This window comes from Schistocerca nitens, chromosome 4, assembly GCF_023898315.1.
Source record: "Schistocerca nitens isolate TAMUIC-IGC-003100 chromosome 4, iqSchNite1.1, whole genome shotgun sequence".
NCBI lineage: Eukaryota > Metazoa > Arthropoda > Insecta > Orthoptera > Acrididae > Schistocerca > Schistocerca nitens.
Window position 1 is genome coordinate 692,519,738 of NC_064617.1, and position 20,053 is coordinate 692,539,790.

At 41.6% G+C, this 20,053-nt stretch overlaps 1 protein-coding gene and 1 pseudogene across 4 annotated transcripts in view; both read left to right on the forward strand.

Moving 5' to 3' along the window:
• Positions 1–20,053, forward strand: part of LOC126251924 (ankyrin repeat and BTB/POZ domain-containing protein 2) — a 671,398-nt gene that overhangs the window by 592,204 nt on the left and 59,141 nt on the right. For all 4 annotated transcript variants that reach the window (XM_049952673.1, XM_049952674.1, XM_049952675.1 and 1 more), the window contains one exon: positions 14,419–14,563. In XM_049952673.1, the coding sequence (XP_049808630.1) occupies positions 14,419–14,563 (145 nt within the window). The remainder of the gene's footprint in view (positions 1–14,418; positions 14,564–20,053) is intronic.
• Positions 12,228–12,345, forward strand: LOC126253745 (5S ribosomal RNA; annotated as a pseudogene).

Below are 20,053 nucleotides of genomic sequence, written 5' to 3' on the forward strand. Positions count from 1 at the left end.
TGAGTGCTTGTAAGCATCTTTATTAGTTAGGTACTGGATGCTAACTTTGGTGCCACTAACAGCCTTTAATATGATCAGAATTTCTTTGGGTTTTGTGAAATAGCATTTGACAACATTCTGCTATGGTAGTCATTACTCTCTTAACAGTTAAACACATTGCATTCAGCATCTCTCTATCCATGCCTCTACATTTTGTTTTACACCTATTATGCAGTAATCTCTGTTTCTTTAGAAGATTCTTTACAGTGAGTATATACCATGGATGTTCGCTCCCACTGTTAACTGTTCTAGTTGATACATACCTATCCACTGCATGTAAACTAGTCTTTTAAGCGTGAGCCATAGTTCCTCTACATGCTTCTGCTCTACGCCGAAAATTTTAAGTTAATCATTGAGATATGACACTACTGATTGTTTTATCTAGTTTACTAAACATACATATCTTTGTGCTTGTTTTAGTTACCCTTTGTACTCTACCACAATCACACCATGATCACTGATACCAGTTTCAATGTGGACACCCTCAAAGCGGTCAGGTCTGTTTGTTGCCATTGGATCCAATATATTTCCATCATGAGTGGGATTCTGAACTATTTGTTGTAGGTAGTTTTCAGAGAAGGCATTTAGTAATGTTCCACAGGATGTCTTATCATGCTCACCAGTAACAGAAGTGTAATTTTCCCCATTGATCGTTGGATGATTTAAGTCTCAACTGATGATTACGTCACGACTGGGGAATTTACATACGAGGAAACAAAGGTTTTCTCTGAAGTTTTCAGTTACATCAGGAGATGAGTCTGATGGACAATAGAAGGATCTAATTACCATTTTATGCCCGCCCCTGATATTGAGTCTTGCTCAGATAATCTCACATGCAGCTTCCAGTTTCTATCTCAGTGGATTTGTGTTTCTTGTCTACTGTAACTAATATAATACCTCAATTTCTCATTAGCCTATCCTTTCAACATGCACTTAAATTTTCCCCAAAAATCTCACTGCTGTCAATTTGAGCTGTCTGTAACTAGTATTATGTGAACTTCTGCTTTTCAGGAACACTTCAAACTCTGGCACTTTTTTGCGAATGCTTCAGCAGTCAACCACTAGGGTTTCAATACTCTTCCCTGTGGGATGCATTTCTTTTGATCTTACACTGATACTTCTTGGTTTCCTATAGCTGTTGTTATCTTGACTGGGTGGAGAGTCATCCCTTGTGTGCACCCCACACACAGTCAGCTACTGTTTAGTAACAAGGGGTCCCTACAGTTCTCGACACTGTGGCACAAGTCTAGGAAGTTGCAGCCTAGCTAGTCAAGTACCTTTGAAGTCTCTGGTTCAGTCCTCCCACTCGACTCAGAACCAAGGGGCCACAACCAGGTCTGGGAACAGTGCTGCAAAGGGTGAGCTTCATTGAAATTCCACATGCAAGGCTGCTCTTCTTAAACTGCTCTGCCAGTCCTTGGAATGATCCAAGTATGACCTTGGAGCCCAGATGACCCCTGTCATCTATTGTTCTGTTTTATCATCTGTTTGTTCCAACCTGCACCACAATCTGCAGTTGGTTGCACCCTATCCTCTCAGTGGCTACTGGAATAGCCTCTTCAACATGTTTAATGAGGCCAACGGCTTACACACTGAGTTCACCTGTTGTCCTTTCTTGTCTCTTGCAGCCATTTCCTTCAGTGTTACCATCATTTGCAGTATGTTTGAACCGTCAACGATTAATAGACCCCTGCCCTTTTGTGTTTGCCTCCTCTTGACATCAGATGAAACAGATTTCCTGAAAACAGGTAAAGTGAGTCCCACTGGCTCATTTTCAGTTTCATTGAAGGTATCACATTGAACTTGTTGGTTAGGTGGATTGTTATAACACCTTGAGTTCTCTCTGGTCCCTGTACACCATGTACAGGACACCTAAATGTATCATAAAAATGTAACTCATCAGGTGGATGAATAATGACAGATCCCATACTTTCTGCTTAGAAGACAGAATCCACAGGCAAGGATAGTACCTGAGGAGCCATTGATACTGATGCCACAGGTACATGGCTCTTGGGAGCTCTTCCAACATACTGATTTACAGTGGCTGTCAACGTTTTTAACAGGAACTCATCCCATGTTTGAGTACAGCATTCTCAGTGGGGCTGCATTTTGGTTGGTGCAATATATTACAGGACAGTGAACAAATAACGTTAAACTAAGCATGCTGATATCTTTTAATCTGTTGAGCTAAAAAATTACTAATTCCCTCTGAAAATTGAAACAAATACACAAAATGAACTTTCTGTTAAGACAACAGAAAAATCTGTGGTAAAAATTACTAGTTTCCTAAACCTTTTTGAGGTTAATTACAGTTGTTAGCAAACTCAAAAATACAATTAATTTATGATAAATATAGATTTATATACTCCTCTTTAAGGGAAAACCAGATGTAATATGATAAGTTAGTTGCTATACCTGCTACTGTAACTAGATCACAGATGCCAGTTTACTACAAATTAGGTTATGCACAGGACAACAGTAACTTCCGAAATTCTCAAAAAATGCACATTTAATTGCATTGAAATTACAACAAAGTTCAGCATGATATATTTTTTGGCAGTAACTGTAAATCACAAATGCTGATGAAATAGGTCATCCAAAACATCTGTACCAATGAACTAAAGAAAATACAGGTATTTAAATGTCCAAAAATTCTCAAAAATAACATTTCTCATGTAATTATACAGTTAAATTAGAGTCTGAGTGTTTTGAAAGAGGACATGTCTACTGATCTCAAACATTTTAAAAGAGCACAAATAAGTGTAACCTTACAATTGACGATAACAATACAGGGTGTCCCCATAAGAGCATGCAAAAATGTAACAGAATATAGAGAGTGCTTCGCTGAACAATATGAGGTAGGGAACCTGGGGTTGGAGAAGCCAGCTTAAGGAGATATGGAAGGAAACTTGTCTACCACTTTGTCTAGCATTACTGTTTTTCAGCTTATTTGCACAAGTTTGCGTGTACTGTGCTATTTATTTACATGTGTGTTCTTTATTTCCCGCAAGGAAACAAGGAGACGAGCCTGATTACTGGGAAGTCATAATGCAGCTTTTGTTTACTTTGCTTGTTCATAAGGTGGCTCTGTTGTATCGTATTCACATTGTCCCCTTGGTTTTTCATGAGAGGATCTGGATACCACATGATGGTGCATCGCCTCACTTCAGCGTGGATATCTGCAAACATCTCAATGCTGTATTTCCTGAGCAGTGGATTGGAAAGGGAGGTCCTATTCCATGGCCTGTGGGGTCACTTGACCTGAATCCCCCTGATTATTTCCTATGGCGATATCTAAAGTCTCTTGTGAATGAGACTCCAGTGGATACAGAGATGGAATTAGTCGCCAGAAATGTAGCTGTCTGTGTTGTGATTTGAAATACACCAGGGATATATGTCAGGGTGCATTAGAATCTTGTTCACTGATGTCATGCTTGCACTGAGGTTGATGAACATCAGTTTCAGCATATTTTGTAAAATACTGTACAAATTTTGTCAGTGATGGTATTTGCAGTTAGCTGAAACTAATGTAAATAAAAAAGTACAGAGTAAGGTTTATAATTTATATAAAAAACAGCTACCAGCCACATGTATGGTTTTAATAGGTTTATTATCTTTAAACCATACATGTGGCTGGTAGCTGTTTTTTATATAAATTATAAACCTTAAGTACAACAGCCACGTTTCTCAACATGTCGACTTTCAACAAAATAGCAGAGTAAGGTTATTTTATTCCTATTATGTCTTTAAGTTGGCTTCTCTGACCCCAGGTTCCCTACCTCATATTGTTCAGTGGAGCACCCTCTATGTCCTATTAAATTTTTTCACACTCTTATGGAAACACCATGTATATCACAAAACGAAAGGGTAGTGATAAATCAATGAAAGATTATGCAAAAGTAATGTGAACAGCAAAATATACGAATCTAGAATTTCAAATTGACACAGAATCTTGCACATGCACTCTCACACAGAGGAAAATTCTGAAGTCGCCTTGCACATATAAATAAATGTGCAAATTGCTCGAATTTTTTACTTAGCTGTTTCTGAGCCAACTTCTGTATTGGCATTCTGAAGAATAACACTGCAGTGTGAACTTATCTCAGCCAAAATGACAAAAACGTGCAGCACCAACAAAGCATGTCTTCTGTTGCAGAAATCAAATACAAGGCATAAGAGGGCAGTAGCTTTCATTAAGGTTATGATGATATTAAACACTGGAAAGTCCAGGATGGAATGAGGACAATATTATTAAAAGGATAGATCGCTACTCACTATATAGGGGAGATGTTGAGGCGCAGACAGACATAACAAAAATACTGTTAAGCAAATAATCTTTTGGCCAAAAAGTGTTCTTCTCAACTAGATAAAACACACACACACACACACACACACACACACACACACACATTATTCACACAAACATAACTCACACATACGAGGTACTATCCAAAATTTTTGGGACTGGTGCAGCCATCTGTTGAAAACCTTACCTTTGGGCTAATGGTCACCATCACCCTCAAAGTAGTTCCCATGCGCATGTACACACTGGTCCCAGCGCTTCTGCGAATTGTCAGACTTTTCTGGAAGTCCTTCCTTTGAGGGTGTTTATCACTGCCAGCGGTGCTTCCTGAATCCTCTCTAGAGTGTCGAACTGACAGCCTTTCAACTTGAGTTTCAGTTTTTGGAATAGCGCGAAGTCACAAGGTGCCAAATCTGGCGAGTACAGTGGGTGGGGTTCAACAGCCATGTTGTTTCTTGGCAAAAAGGTCCTGGTGAGCAAGGACATGTGACAGGGCGTGCTGTCATGATTCGGCAGCCAGTTCCCTTGATACCAAAGTACAGGCCGTCATTGCCGCACATTTTCACAGAGCCATCGCAAAATGTCACAGTAGTGCGCGGAATTCACTGTTTGGTTGGATGGGATGAATTCTTTGTGAACAATTCCCTTGGTATCAAAGAAAATGATGATCATGCTCTTCACTTTGCTCTTCACCTGTCTCGCTTTTTTGGATGTCGGAGAGCCCGGGCTCTTCCACGGGGACAATTTTTGCTTTGTCTCTGGGTCATAACCGTAAATCCAGCTCTTTTTGCTGGTGATAACCCATGACAAGAAGGTTGGTCATCATATGTGGTCTGACAAAGGTCCGTGCACAGTTCAACATGCTGCGCCTTCTGATCGGCAGTCAAGACCCTTGACACAAATTTTGTGGCGACATGATGCATGCCCAATTCATCAGTCAACATTTGTTGACATGTCCCATAACCATTACCCATTTCATCCACAAGGTCTTGAATGGTTCGACGTCAATCCACACAATCCAATTGTTGAAGTTTGGCAACAATGTCTGGCGTTGTGCGGCTAACGGGCCTTCCAGTGTGAGCATCGTCTTTGATGTCTGTACGGCACCCTGAACTGAGCATGCCACTCAAACATACGCATACGGCTCATGCTCTGTCCCCCAAACACTTGTTGAATCATTGCAAGGTTTTTCCGAGATTCGCACAGAATCTGATACTCATGCACTGTTCTGTTCGCGGATCCATTGTAAAATTGCCACATACCAAACACAGAGTATTACGGAAATCACTGTGGACACGCAACACGTCCTCCCAGCTGAATGCCACTCTGCATGCTGACTCATCAGATATGCAACTCTCGACACCTAGTGGTGCAAAGATCTACTACTCCTACTTTCCAGATGGCAGCACCAGTCCCAAAAATTTTGAATTCCACTTCGTATATAAAGCACTATCTCTATCTGCCAAGGCCAGACTGAGAGCAACCACACATGATGGGAGAAGCAATCTGGCTGGTGCCGATAAGGAGGAGGCTGCGGCAGGGAGGGGAAGGGATAGCAGGATAGGGGAGGGGGACAGTAAACTGCTGCTTGTGGGAACATACAGTGACATGGTGGGGAGAGGGTAGGGCAGACAGGTGATGTTGGAAGGTTAGATGTGGGCTGATGGGGGGAGGGGGTAGGCAAAGGAGTGGGAAAGGAGAGAAGTAGAAAGCTATGGGTGCGTTGCATTGTGGAATAGAAGGCTATGTAGTGCTGGAGTGGGGACAGGGAAGGGGATAGGTCTGTGAAGGACAGTGACTAGCTAGAGCCCAGGGGAGCTATGGGAACTTAACTTAGAATATATTGCAGGGAGAGATCCCACCTGTGCAGTTCAGAGAAGCTGATGTTGGCAGGAAGGATCCAGATGGCACAGGCAGTGAAGCAGTCATTGAAGTGAAGAATGTTATGTTTGGACAGCATGCTTAGTAATTGGCTGGTCCAGCTGTTTCTTGGCCACAGTTTGTCAGTGGCCCTACATACAGACAGAAAATTTGTTTGCTATCATGCCCAGTTAGAACATGGCACAGGGATTGCAGCTTAGCTTGTGACTGCTTTCACAGGTAGCCCTGCCTTTGGTGGAATAGGTAATACTTGTGACCAGACTGGAGTAAGTGATGATGGTGGGAAGATGTGTGGATCAGGTCTTGCATTTAGGTCTGTTGCAGGGGTGTGAGCCATAAGGCAAGGGGTATGGGAGCAGGGGTGGAATAGGAATGGATGAGGATATTGTGTAGGTTTGGTAGTCAGTGGAATACTATTGTGGGAGGGGTGAGAAAGATAGTGGTTAGAACATTCCTCATTTCAGGGTACAATGAGAGGTAGTTAAAACCATTGTGGAAAATGTGATTCAGTTGCTCCAGTCCTGGGTGGTACTGAGTCACGAAGGGAATGCTCCTGTCTGGTTGGATGATGGGACTTTGGCCTGTGAAGGCCTCAGTGAGGCCTTTGATATATTTTGAGAAGAACTGCTTGACACTACAAATGCGATGGCCACACATGGCTAGCCTGTATAGAAGGAACTTCTTGGTATGGAATGGTTAGCAGCTCCCCAAGTGGAGTTATTGGGTGGGTTTAATATGGACAGAGTTACTGAAGAGAAGGTTGCATGTTGGATTGAGGAAGACCAGGTGAAGTGAATGGAGGAGAAGGTGTTGAGGTTCTGCAGGAATGTGGATAGGGTGTCCTCCCTCACCCATGATCCAGATCACGAAGATGTCATTGATGAATCTGCACCAGGTGAGGGGTATGGGATTTTTGGTGCTTCAGAAGGATTCCTCTAGATGACACATGAATAATTCGGCATAGGATGGTGCCATGCAGGTGCCCATTGCCACATCACAATTTGTTTGTAGGCGAACCATTCGAAGATGAAATAATTGTGGGTGAGGGTACAGTTGGTCATGGTGACCAGGAAGGAGGTTGTAGGTCGGAATCTGTTGGCCATATGGAAAGGTAGTGTTCAGTAGCGGCAAGGCCGTGGGCATTATGAATGTTAGTGTAAATGGACGTGTATCAATAGTGATGAACATGGCACTATGTGATAAAGGAAGAGTAACTGTGGAGAGTCATTGGAGTAAATGCTTGGTATCTTTTATATAGGAGCGTACGTTGTGGTAATAGGCTAAAAGTTTTAGTTTACAAGAGAAGAGATTCTCTCAGTGAGGGTACAGTAACTGGTCACAACGTAACATCCTGGGAAGTTGGGTTTATGGATTTCGGGAAACATGTAGAAGGTAGGGGTGAGGGATATGGTAGAAGTGAGGAGTGAGACAGAACCAGGGGAGAGGTTCTGGGATGGGCCGCCTAACAGTTTGAAGAGAGACTAGAGATTGTGTTGGATTTCTGAAGTGGGGTCACCGTGGCAGGGTTTGCAGATGGACAGATCTAACAGCTGGCAGAAGGATGTCAGGTAATCCTTGCAGCTCAAAATCATAGTGGTGACTTTTTCAGCAGGTAGGATTATAAAATGGGTATCAGTTTTTAGGTGGTAGATTGCAGTTCTCTTTGTGGACATAAGGTTAGCTTGCATGTTGAAGGATTTGAGGAATGATGGTGGGGCATGGTTCGAGGTTAAGAAATTCTGGAAAGTTACCAGGAAGTGATTTGGCAGCAGTGGGGGTGGTTCATGCTTGGCTGAAGGAATGAACTGAGTCAGGCAGGTTTCAGCATTGGTTTTGGATTGAGTCTGATTGGTAGGGTTGGTGGTGAAAAAGTTTGTATTGTAGGGACCAAGAGAAGGCCTTTAACAAGTCCAACATGATTGAATTTGGAAGTGGGGCAAAAGGTAAGTTCTTTAGAAGTGGCTGATACTTTTGTGGGACTAAGGCTTGTGTAGGAAAGGTTCATGACTGTGTTTTGGGTCTGTTTAGGTTCTGGATTCTGTATGGTGCTTGGAGGGAGATTTTGAGGCTGTGTTAAATATGGTTGGTCTGCAAGGCAGGGTTTGTCAGCTATGAGGGGATGTGGAGAAAGTTTGGAAGCTGTTGTAGAGGTGGTAGGTACTGGTAGTCCAAGGCAGAAGTAACAGTTGAATAGGTTGGAGAGTTTTTTGAGGTGCATTGCACATGCTGCTCTAGTTCCTGGAGGGCAAGAGTTTCAGTGTGAGAGAAGAGATACAGAAATTTGGAACTGCACAGAAGAAGAATTTTGCAGATGGTGACGAGGTACTGCAAGCAGGTTTGGGCCTGTTTTACATGGTTTTGCAGGACTAGGTTGGTGAGATTTAAGGATTGTAAGAATTTGAACAGATGGAGGTCATTGGGAAAGGAGTTGTTGCATCTGAGATGGGTAGTTTCATGGTAAAGCCATTTGTTGGTATTCCATGATTAAAGCAACAACACATGAACAGTATGTGGGACTGAAGAAAGAGGACAACAGATGTAACTACATAAGATGAGGTTAGTGTGTGCGAACTGGAACAAGAGAGGAGAAAGAGTAAGGGTATGGTACAAGTTCATGTAGCACAGGAAGGTATGAAAAATAACATGCGAAAATACGTTAGAGTGATGTAGGAAGAGCGATCAATTTGAAAGTGTAGCCATGTGTTGTGCATGGATGAGATCGTTGATACAGTGTGGCTTATAAGTCAGAACATGTGGTACACTTTGGTAGCTGACATGTGAAACACAGAAAAGAAGAGAAAGAAAAGGACGGATACTGAGTAAAGTAATTTGTTAGAAAATAATAGCAAAGGAAAACAACACAGTGCTATGGGTTGGAAGAAAAACCATTCAGCAAAATCAAACAGTGAAAAATCCAGGATGATATTAGCTGTTCATCTGTACAGGAAATCTGGTACAGGACAAGTCTTCTCCCACAGGGAGAAAATTATGATTTAGTAAATCTGTTGTTGTTGTTGAGTTTTATGTTGGCTCTTGATAAAATTGTTTCAGAATACATACAGATTTCTCAGCATTTCAGTTATTAATTGCTTGTCAGTTGTGAATTCCTAGGAATGCATGTTGACTCACAGCTTAACTGGACTGACCATATTGCAGCACTAGAAAAGAAAATTGCTACTGCTTGCTATGCACTCCGGATAATTATGTCAGTATGTAATAGTTCATGTGCTAAGACTACATACTTTGCATATGTGCATTCAATAATTAGTTATGGCATAACCTTCTGGGGTACAAATGTGCAGAACATACAAGCAATTTTCAAGCTGCAAAAGAGGGCAGTACGAATAATAACAAAAAGCAGCAAGAGAGCTCACTGTACTGATTTATTCAAAACCATGGGAATCTTGACAGTACCATGTGAATACATATTTCAGACTGTGATATATATAAAGAAACACATTGACCAGTACACACAAAACAGATCTATACACCAACACTGGACTAGATCCTGCCACCATTTGCATCTCATACGAAAAAACAAAACAAAAACCCAAAATAGTTTATTATTTAATGGATTAAAAATGTATAATAGACTTCCAGAGGAGATCAAAGCTGAAACTGGAATACATGCATTTAGGAAAGCTGCAAAAAATTATTTAGCAGATAAATGTTACTATACTGTCAAAGAATACTGTAAATGACATGTGTTCACCTCAATTCATGCAAGAGTACCTTTGTAAATTTATATTTATCTGTAATTAAGATTGGTGTGTATTTGTTTTGTGTAATCCATGCAAGAATACATTTGTAAATTTATATTTATTTGTAACTAAGATTGGTGTGTATTTGTTTTGTGTACAAACGATTAAGTTGCACCATAGAAATATGTACTACCAGAAGTACTATTATGTATATACTCATTCCATGTATACAGTTGATGACATCCATACACCACAAGTTGTCTACGGATGAATGAATAAATAAATAAATAAATTGTTAAATGATGACAGTTATCAATCCCATAACATTTATTGTTCCTGTAGACTGAGAAACAGTAGTAAAGATTTAATGTTCCATTGTAGGTCAAGTTATATTCCATGGTACAGTAAAAATTGTCATAATTGTGCATCTATTGTTCCTTTGCTGTGGATTAACCAAAGTTACATTCAGTGAAGGATCATCTCATGAGTAAAACATATATACAGTAAAAAATCACTTGAATTAACATATTTTATTGTTCTCAGGTCACACTATTAATTACGTTGGATTTAGTAATTCAGTTTATTCAATTTACTGTCCTTCAGCTTAGCAATAAGTAAAACTTGTAAATTATGAAAGACTGAAACGGCTTAATTTTCCTCTTAAATGCATATGTTTTTAATTGTTTGCAACATTTCTATTAACCAAGTGAGAGATCAATTTTTCTCAAAGCATTTATTATTACTATTATTTAATGTCATGCAGAATTGTTAGATTTGTAGTGATGTTTGTGTTCCGTTTACTACACAGAATGTACAGGGTGTCCAGTGAAGGAGTCCTTGATTTCAGAATTAAATATCTCAAAAACTAAGATCAAGAGACAAATACAACAGATGATACATTTATTATGAAAGCTTTAAGAATTTTTTACAGAAGTTTTTAAACAGTCCGAAAAGCTACTGATAGATGGTGCTGTATGCTGTGCAGCTCATGTAGTATCAGTGTGCATAATTAAACATGTCCTCTGCATGCAGTCTTTACAATCACATCACAGTCTCTTTGAAATGTTCACCACTCGTAGTATGGAGGTGGCACAAACAAACAATGAAATTTGTGATCTCATCCTGTAATGTCTCAGTGGAAATGGATTCAGATGACACATAGATTTGCCAATTCAAGCCCATCCGACATGGTGGGATGGTTCCAGTAGACAATGTATTTCAATGTGCCCCACAAAAACTAGTCACAAGGAGTCCCATCAGGGGAATATGGAGGCTAATCCAGCCCTGCACCAGTAAAATTGCAACATTCCACTGCAATGACTCTATTTGAAAAGTATTCATCAAAAAAGCGGAACACCTGTTTGGTGCGATCTGGTCTGCCTCCAGTTTGCATGAACCACTCTGTGCCTGTCCAGTCCTTCAATGCTAACTGTGGAGTGACAAATTGTTCCAAAATTGCAACATAATGTTCACTAGTGATAAATTCTTGTATGCAAAAAGAGAGAATGGTGCCTCTGCTGCATACTGCAGCCCAAACAATAAATTTTGCAGAATACAGCGGTTTCACTTCACACAAATGAAATTTTTGGATCCCCAAAATTGTCAATTTTGTTTTTTCACAACTCGATTCAGGTGGAAATGTGTTTCATCTGTGAACTAGATTCAGCCAACATCAAATACTTGATCCTAAATCATGGTGGAAATCTGCTTCAAAAAGTTAGTTCTTTGCTGCCACACAGCTCATACAGGTATGGCCTGGTTGTCCTCACCTTCGTTTCCCCTTTATCAAGCATCAGACCAGGATGGAACATTAATGGTAGTTCTCCAATTCCCCCTGACTTCCCACCATTCTTCTTTTATAACAGCTTTGTTCCAGTCCAGATTCCTTCTTGAACTAGTCTTTATTGAGTCAATACGTCTTGCTCTAGGTCTCTCTGTTGTTCTCAAATTTGGCCTCCATCATTCGTTTAGGTGTTCTTCCATCCTCCATTCTCTTTTCATCTCCAAACTATTTTAATCTGTTCTTTTCAATTCTTTCATTCAGCTTTTCTACTTGAATTTAGTTCCTAATATCTTCATTTCTCTCCTTGTTTTCCCTAATGTACTTCTTAAGAATTTCATTTCACTACCTTGGATTCTACTCTCCTCTCTTCTTGTAACTGTCTAGGTCTCTGATGTGTATGTCAGTATAGGTGTCAAGTACATTTTGTACAGCATTTCCTTACACTTCAGAGGCACCTCTCTTCCCCCCGACTCATCCCTTCACATATTGGTAAAATGTATTTATCAATTGTAGATTTTGTGGCAACAGCCTTGCTGCAGTGGATACACTGGTTCCCGTGAGATCACCGAAGTTAAGCGCTGTCGGGCGTGGTCGGCACTTGGATGAGTGACCATCCAGGGCGCCATGTGCTGTTGCCATTTTTCGGGGTGCACTCAGCCTTGTGATGCCAATTGAGGAGCTACTCGACCGAATAGTAGCGGCTTCGGTCAAGAATACCATCTTACGAGCGGGAGAGTGGTGTGCTGACCCCATGCTCCTTCTATCCACATCCTCCATCGAGGATGACATGGCGGTCGGGTGGTCCCGGTAGGCCACCTGTGGCCTGAAGACGGAATGCTTTTTTTTCAATTGTAGATTTTCGTTAACTTCTGCTTCCATTCTTGCATTTTCCATTATCAGGTTACCTGGGCATTTAAAGTTAACCACAATTTCAATATCCTGCCCATTAATGTTAAGTTTGTCCCTTGTCTTTTCTCCTCTGGTTTCTGTTATAGTCTTCCTTTCCTATACACGGTATTTCATTCCATATCTCTTGATTTTTTTTTTTTTTTTTTCATTTAAGATGTTTGTTTGTTCTTGTACCTCCTTACTGTTGGTTCCATGAACCACAATATCATCAGGAAATAGCAAAAAGGTATGGCCTGATGGCTTTTGATTTTGAATGTAAACACATGTGGGGTCTATCTCAGTATTTTTTGCAACCTGGAACACTCCAAACCAGTCTCTGTTACAATTGTTCTGATGGATTTCCTTGGATTTTGCTGAATAATTCCAGAAATCTTGGTGACTTTTCCAAGTAACTACAGTTTGGCCAGGGCCAAAATTCCTTGCTAGATCATCAGCAAAGCTGCCTGTCATTTGGAATTTGAAGAAGAGCTTGTGAATTGTTTCTGCATTGGGCCCTTTTAGAACATTAAATCGTGTTTGAAAACTGCACTTTGCTGCCATAGGACTGTCTTCTGCCAGAAAAACTCATTATTCAATGGATGATTTCAAGCTCTTCTTTTGATGCACTAAGTTCCTTTCATGTTTCAATGGTCTTTTGATGCACTAAGCTCCTTTCATGTTTCAGTGGTGTAAAGGGTCACTTTAAGCTATGGTGCACCATTTATAGGCACTATGTATTGTGATTGCAGTAGATTTTCAGACTATTTCAAAACTTTTGTATAAAATTCTTACCACTTTAAGAATAAATGTCCTGTTTGTTGCACTCATCTTCTATCAGTCTTATTTTTATAGATATTTAATTTTGAAATCAGAGACTCCTTCACTGGACATCCTGAACCACAAAGAATGAGATGGGAGCTGCAGTTACAAGCCATATTGTTACAGTGACCTTTTAGCAGACTTATATTGAGGCAGGAGTAGTTCAAAAGTAAATGCCAAAATAAAAACTGATTTAGACATTTAGCTTTTGTCAGTAGATTCTTAGCTGTATTATCTCCTGTGCTTTTTTACTGGTGAAGAGTATAGCATGTTTATCTCATTTCTTTGTCACAGTTGCAATCAGTATAATTATTATAACCAATAATTAATTATTGGTGGTATTCCAGTTGGTCTGCCAAGTTTTTGTCTCAAATTTTGCACAATATTTAGATGAGTGACCCAGCCACCTTCTTCAGGTGCTGTGGGTTGTGGTGTTATGGGTAATCACTGTCTAGGTTAAGTCCAGGCTGCCAGTACACTTAACAGCACAACTCACAGCACCTGAAGAATATGACTGGGATGGTCATCGAAATAACGTGCATAAAATGGAAACAGTGACTCAGTTGAACACCCAAAAGCACACCGTTAATCTATCATGCCAATAAAATGTGAGAGATCACTGTTTGAGATACAATGCAGAGTGAACCTTGATACTGCAGTTGATTAAGAATGAACACATAATTTTCTTATGGCAGATACTTTTAAAAATTGGTTCTTAGTGGTAAGTTGGTCAGTCCAAGATCAGAAATGAAGCACAAGTCTCCGGCTGTCAGTATTTTGATCACTAATACTTTTAATTATTTCTTATACATAAAGATTTTTTTTTATTTCGGCTAAAAAAGGCTTTGTTCGTTGCACATATTGAAATACCTAAGCCACAGAAAGCATCTCTGAAGATTAAAATCTAATTATCAGTACATATTTGTTTAATGCACAGTTATATTTCATTAGTGCAAGGATGTTTCATGTCAAATTACAGTCAGTTTTTGTTTTCTTCATTACAGAATAGAGGAAGCTGTATGTTCAAAGAGACACTGTGATGAGCAAGACTGTGTACGGAAGTTGAAAACAGATTTAGCATTTAAAATGCTAAGCAGTGGCCGTCCAGATCTTATTCCTCATGCTTTGCAGCTTTTGCCAGCAAATAAAGTAAGTCTTCACACTGAGAACTAACTGGATATTTATGTCAAGCGTAAATACAATTTATTTGTTCAACATAATGTAAGCAGTGCATTATCAGCAAGGAATATCCATGTACCATTTGTCTGTAGTTCAGAAGCAGTGCAAAGAGTCAGAGAGTTCACATTGCACATATAAGATGTAGCAGACAATTCACTGTCCATTCACACCCCTTCAAGTGTCTTTGATATCTGGGGTTGAAACATATGCAATGCCCGAAACAAACTGTGATTTTAGGCTTACTTTGTGGCACAGGCTGTGGCAGTGGAAGACTGGATGAGTCCAGTGTCCTTGTGGAATCACCATAGGTAGCATCTAGGTGTTAGCTGCTGTCTCTGTACTGGTCTAAGTCGCAGTTGGGGTAAAGGCTGGCTTGAATCTGTTGTGGATATCTTGATGAACGAGGTATTGATATCAACACCAAATGTTTTGTCATGGCATGCCAGTACCATGTATGGACATTCATATGGTGGTTGGAGAGGTTTGTGAATCGCATTGTGGGGCATAGAAACCTCTTCACATGATTGTAATTTGCAGTAACCAAATGATCACTGGGTAGAACGTTCTTTTGAAGCAACAGGACAGAGCTTACAGATTTGTAAGTGAAGATGTTGCATCAAGCCAAAGGCTTGTACTATTTGATGTGATGTAAACAACTCTAGTGGTAGTTCAAGTATTTGTCCATGCACTAATTCAATTGCTGTTACATTAAGATCTCCTTTGAAAGTTGCTGTTGGCCTAGTAGGCTGCCAGTCCAATGCTCTGTAGCATGACATTGCTGATAGTGCTTAAAGAGATGTGACTCAAATTACACTCCTGGAAATGGAAAAAAGAACACATTGACACCGGTGTGTCAGACCCACCATACTTGCTCCGGACACTGCGAGAGGGCTGTACAAGCAATGATCACACGCACGGCACAGCGGACACACCAGGAACCACGGTGTTGGCCGTCGAATGGCGCTAGCTGCGCAGCATTTGTGCACCGCCGCCGTCAGTGTCAGCCAGTTTGCCGTGGCATACGGAGCTCCATCGCAGTCTTTAACACTGGTAGCATGCCGCGACAGCGTGGACGTGAACCGTATGTGCAGTTGACGGACTTTGAGCGAGGGCGTATAGTGGGCATGCGGGAGGCCGGGTGGACGTACCGCCGAATTGCTCAACACGTGGGGCGTGAGGTCTCCACAGTACATCGATGTTGTCGCAGTGGTCGGCGGAAGGTGCACGTGCCCGTCGACCTGGGACCGGACCGCAGCGACGCACGGATGCACGCCAAGACCGTAGGATCCTACGCAGTGCCGTAGGGGACCGCACCGCCACTTCCCAGCAAATTAGGGACACTGTTGCTCCTGGGGTATCGGCGAGGACCATTCGCAACCGTCTCCATGAAGCTGGGCTACGGTCCCGCACACCGTTAGGCCGTCTTCCGCTCACGCCCCAACATCGTGCAGCCCGCCTCCAGTGGTGTCGCAACAGGCGTGAATGGAGGGACGAATGGAGACGTGTCGTCTTCAGCGATGAGAGTCGCTTCTGCCTTGGTGCCAATGATGGTCGTATGCGTGTTTGGCGCCGTGCAGGTGAGCGCCACAATCAGGACTGCATACAACCGAGGCACACAGGGCCAACACCCGGCATCATGGTGTGGGGAGCGATCTCCTACACTGGCCGTACACCACTGGTGATCGTCGAGGGGACACTGAATAGTGCACGGTACATCCAAACCGTCACCGAACCCATCGTTCTACCATTCCTAGACCGGCAAGGGAACTTGCTGTTCCAACAGGACAATGCACGTGCGCATGTATCCCGTGCCACCCAACGTGCTCTAGAACGTGTAAGTCAACTACCCTGGCCAGCAAGATCTCCGGATCTGTCCCCCATTGAGCATGTTTGGGACTGGATGAAGCGTCGTCTCACGCGGTCTGCACGTCCAGCACGAACGCTGGTCCAACTGAGGCGCCAGGTGGAAATGGCATGGCAAGCCGTTCCACAGGACTACATCCAGCATCTCTACGATCGTCTCCATGGGAGAATAGCAGCCTGCATTGCTGCGAAAGGTGGATATACACTGTACTAGTGCCGACATTGTGCATGCTCTGTTGCCTGTGTCTATGTGCCTGTGGTTCTGTCAGTGTGATCATGTGATGTATCTGACCCCAGGAATGTGTCAATAAAGTTTCCCCTTCCTGGGACAATGAATTCACGGTGTTCTAATTTCAATTTCCAGGAGTGTATTTGCCGTGATGGGTAATGATGCAGAGAGGAGTGCTGAAGCATGTGATCTACTCACGAAAGAAGGTTGTAGCTACAGCTGCTGCCATTGCATCTTTTATAAATTAGATTTCAGATCAATGACAGAAACAGTCATTGTCAGTGGTAAAGGTCCAGTGATGTCAATGTGGACATGCTCAAAACATTGGCTTAGTGGGATGAAAGTACGAAGTAGAGCTGTATCAAGTCGAATTATTTTGTTGTACTGGCGAGTGTTGCACTGCCAAACAAATGCCTTGCCATCATTCTCAGTGTTTGGCCAAACAAATTCCTTCTTCACATATCATACAGTAGCCCATACTCCTGAGTGAGAGAAAATGTGAAGAGAGAAACAAGCTGGTTTGCAAAAATCTACCTTAATGCAAGGTTGCACTTGTGGCATTGATACATTGCAGTATAGCACCATGTTGAAGTTCAATATTTTAATACACCGGAACTGTAAGTTTCAAGGCATGCCTTCAATTCGCTGTCTCCTTCCTAAACATTGGCAAGTGTTATGAAGTCAAGTTCATTCACTGTGGAGTTATTTTGAGATAGTACATCTGCTGGCACATTCTGTTTACCATCAACATGTTAAATATCCATAGAAAATTGCACGATGAAGTCCAAATGATGCAAGTGGCATGGTGGCGCCTTGTCTGGCAGAAACCAAACACAAGGATCTTATGGTCTGTGAGAAGCATAAAATGTCTACCTTCAGGCATGTACCTAAACTTTTTGATTGTAGCATATGCCACATAGAGCTCATGATGGTACGTTGAGCAGTTTTCCCATGAAAGTGATAATTTTTTCCCAGAGAAAATTAGAGGTTGCCAGTCATGTTGCACATGTTGTAAAACACTTCCAGTTGCAGTTGGTGATGTGTCCACCATAACTGCAAGAGGTGTGTCAGGAAGAGGATGAGCTAACAATACAGCCTCTGCAATAGCAGCTTTCACTCTGGCCAAAGATGCTTTTTCTTCAACAGTCCAATGTAGCAAGTCTCCACATTTATGCAAACCTTTTTGCATTTCAAGAAATGGAAAATACAGGATGAAATGTAACAATATTATGAAGAGGATAGTTGCTACTCATCATATAGCGGAGATGCTGAGTCGCAGATAGGCACACCAGAAAGACTGTCAGGAAGTGAGCTTTCGGCCAACAAGGTCTTCATTAGAAATAGACAAAACAAACACACACACACACACACACACACACACAAACACACATGACCACAGTCTGGATGCTGAGGCATTTCATTGAGTGGTGCTAACAACAATGAATGATTGCACACTAAATGTCAATAAAAGTCTGTCAAGCCCAAGAAATGGTGTAATTCTTGTATTCTAGTGGCTGGGGAAACTAAGAAATAACCTCCACTCTGGCTTGTGGGGGCAAGATTTCTCATGCATTGATAAGGTATCTTAAGAATTTTACTTCTTTTATTCCGAAGATACATTTTTTTATGGGTCAGTCACTAAATAATGTTCTTGGTAGGTCATCAATGTAGACATAAAAGAAAGTCTCTAGTTACTTCAGCCATGAAGTGCTGGGAAATCTGGGAAGTGTAGCACAGCCTGAACGGTATTCAGACAAATTTATGAAGTCTGAAGGGAGTTCAAACAGTGATTTTCACTATGCCTTCCAGTGCATTTTGTATATGATGAAAAGCACGCATAAGGTACATCATGGATAAAACAATCTTACCATGAATGTGCTTAGCAAGGTCTTCAATATGTGGCACAGGATAACAATCAGGTATCATTCTGGCATTAAGGTGACGATGATCACCACAGGGGTGCCACCCATTACTCTTGTTAGAGATAATATGGAGTGGAGAGGCCCAACTACTATTTTAAGCACGACAGATCCCTCATGCTAGCTTGAGAGAGAACTCTTGCTTTGTGGTCTTTAGTTCTCCTGGACGCAGACGACAAGGCCATGTTTAGTTCCCACGATGTAGGCAGGTGAACTGATGTTTGTTATTATAGCAGAATAGTGCAGACAACTTGCGGGGGAAGACATGCTGATGGAATTGTTTACCTGTCAGCAGGGCAGTTCTGATGTTGAGTTCAGCCACTGTGGACCTCGCCTTGCACCACGTTGTCGTATGATGTATCCATGTGATTTGTCATCAGCCAGCCACAACTGCTATTTGTTATGCTTACCCCTGTACACATCTCTATACAGTTTCAGACTTTCTGCTTTCCTGTAGACTGTCTTGCATGATGTGTTTTCATTTCCTCTTGCAGGGCTTTCTTTCCTGGCCTGGTGTTCAGCCACCATAAGCCTGTACCATTTATTGTGACAACAGTGTTCTTTAGCAGCATTGTCATGCCTGTGCAGACCTTAAACTGTCCAGGAAATTGTGGTGTTGGTGAGGTGACAGTATGATGTACCGTTGAGTGCCTTACCAGTATTGGAGTATGTGATGTGCAGGTGATTTCAGGGAACTGATGAATCAGGTCATTGTATGATGAATCACCCACCATCACCTTGAAGTCAACATGTTTGTCATTGTATAGGTGCCCAAGTCTAGATAACTGTGTGGTAGAATCAGGCACATGTTGATTACAAAAATGTTGGAAGAGGCTGTACAATGATAAGAAATCCTCTCCAACACTCATACAGTACATCAACAACAATGAATCTCCATATGAACCCAGATTGAACATTGAAATTTAGATGTAAGTTGATGTAGCTGTAAGACATGTCAGAAGATCCATTTGCAGTATGCAGCTAACTACCATCAGTATTCTGTCATGGAAGATGGGGAGAAGGTTTAACTGAGAGATCAGCTCCTGTATCAATAAAAAATTGTAGCTTGGTGGAGTACTCTGTTATAAACAGTCAATAGCTGTCCAGTTTGAAATCAAGACACCATTGCTACCAATTCCCAGCATCATTTCCCTTCTCAAAGATTAATCAACACTGCCAAGCTGCAACGCTAATTTTTTTGTAACATCAGAGATATTCTCCCCTGTGGACAAACACCATTTTCTGCTGGAAAAGCCTCACTATCGCACATGAGGACTGCAGTGTTCATAGGGCCACGACTTATTTAAGTAGTTCAGTTACTTGAGCTTGCAGTGCTTCCAGAGAAGTCTCTGTTCTGGTGGTCACAGTTGTGATGCCCATCAATTGATATATCTCAACCATTTGGTCAGCAGTTTGAGCAGAAGCATCGAGGTCACCAGTGCAAGCTGA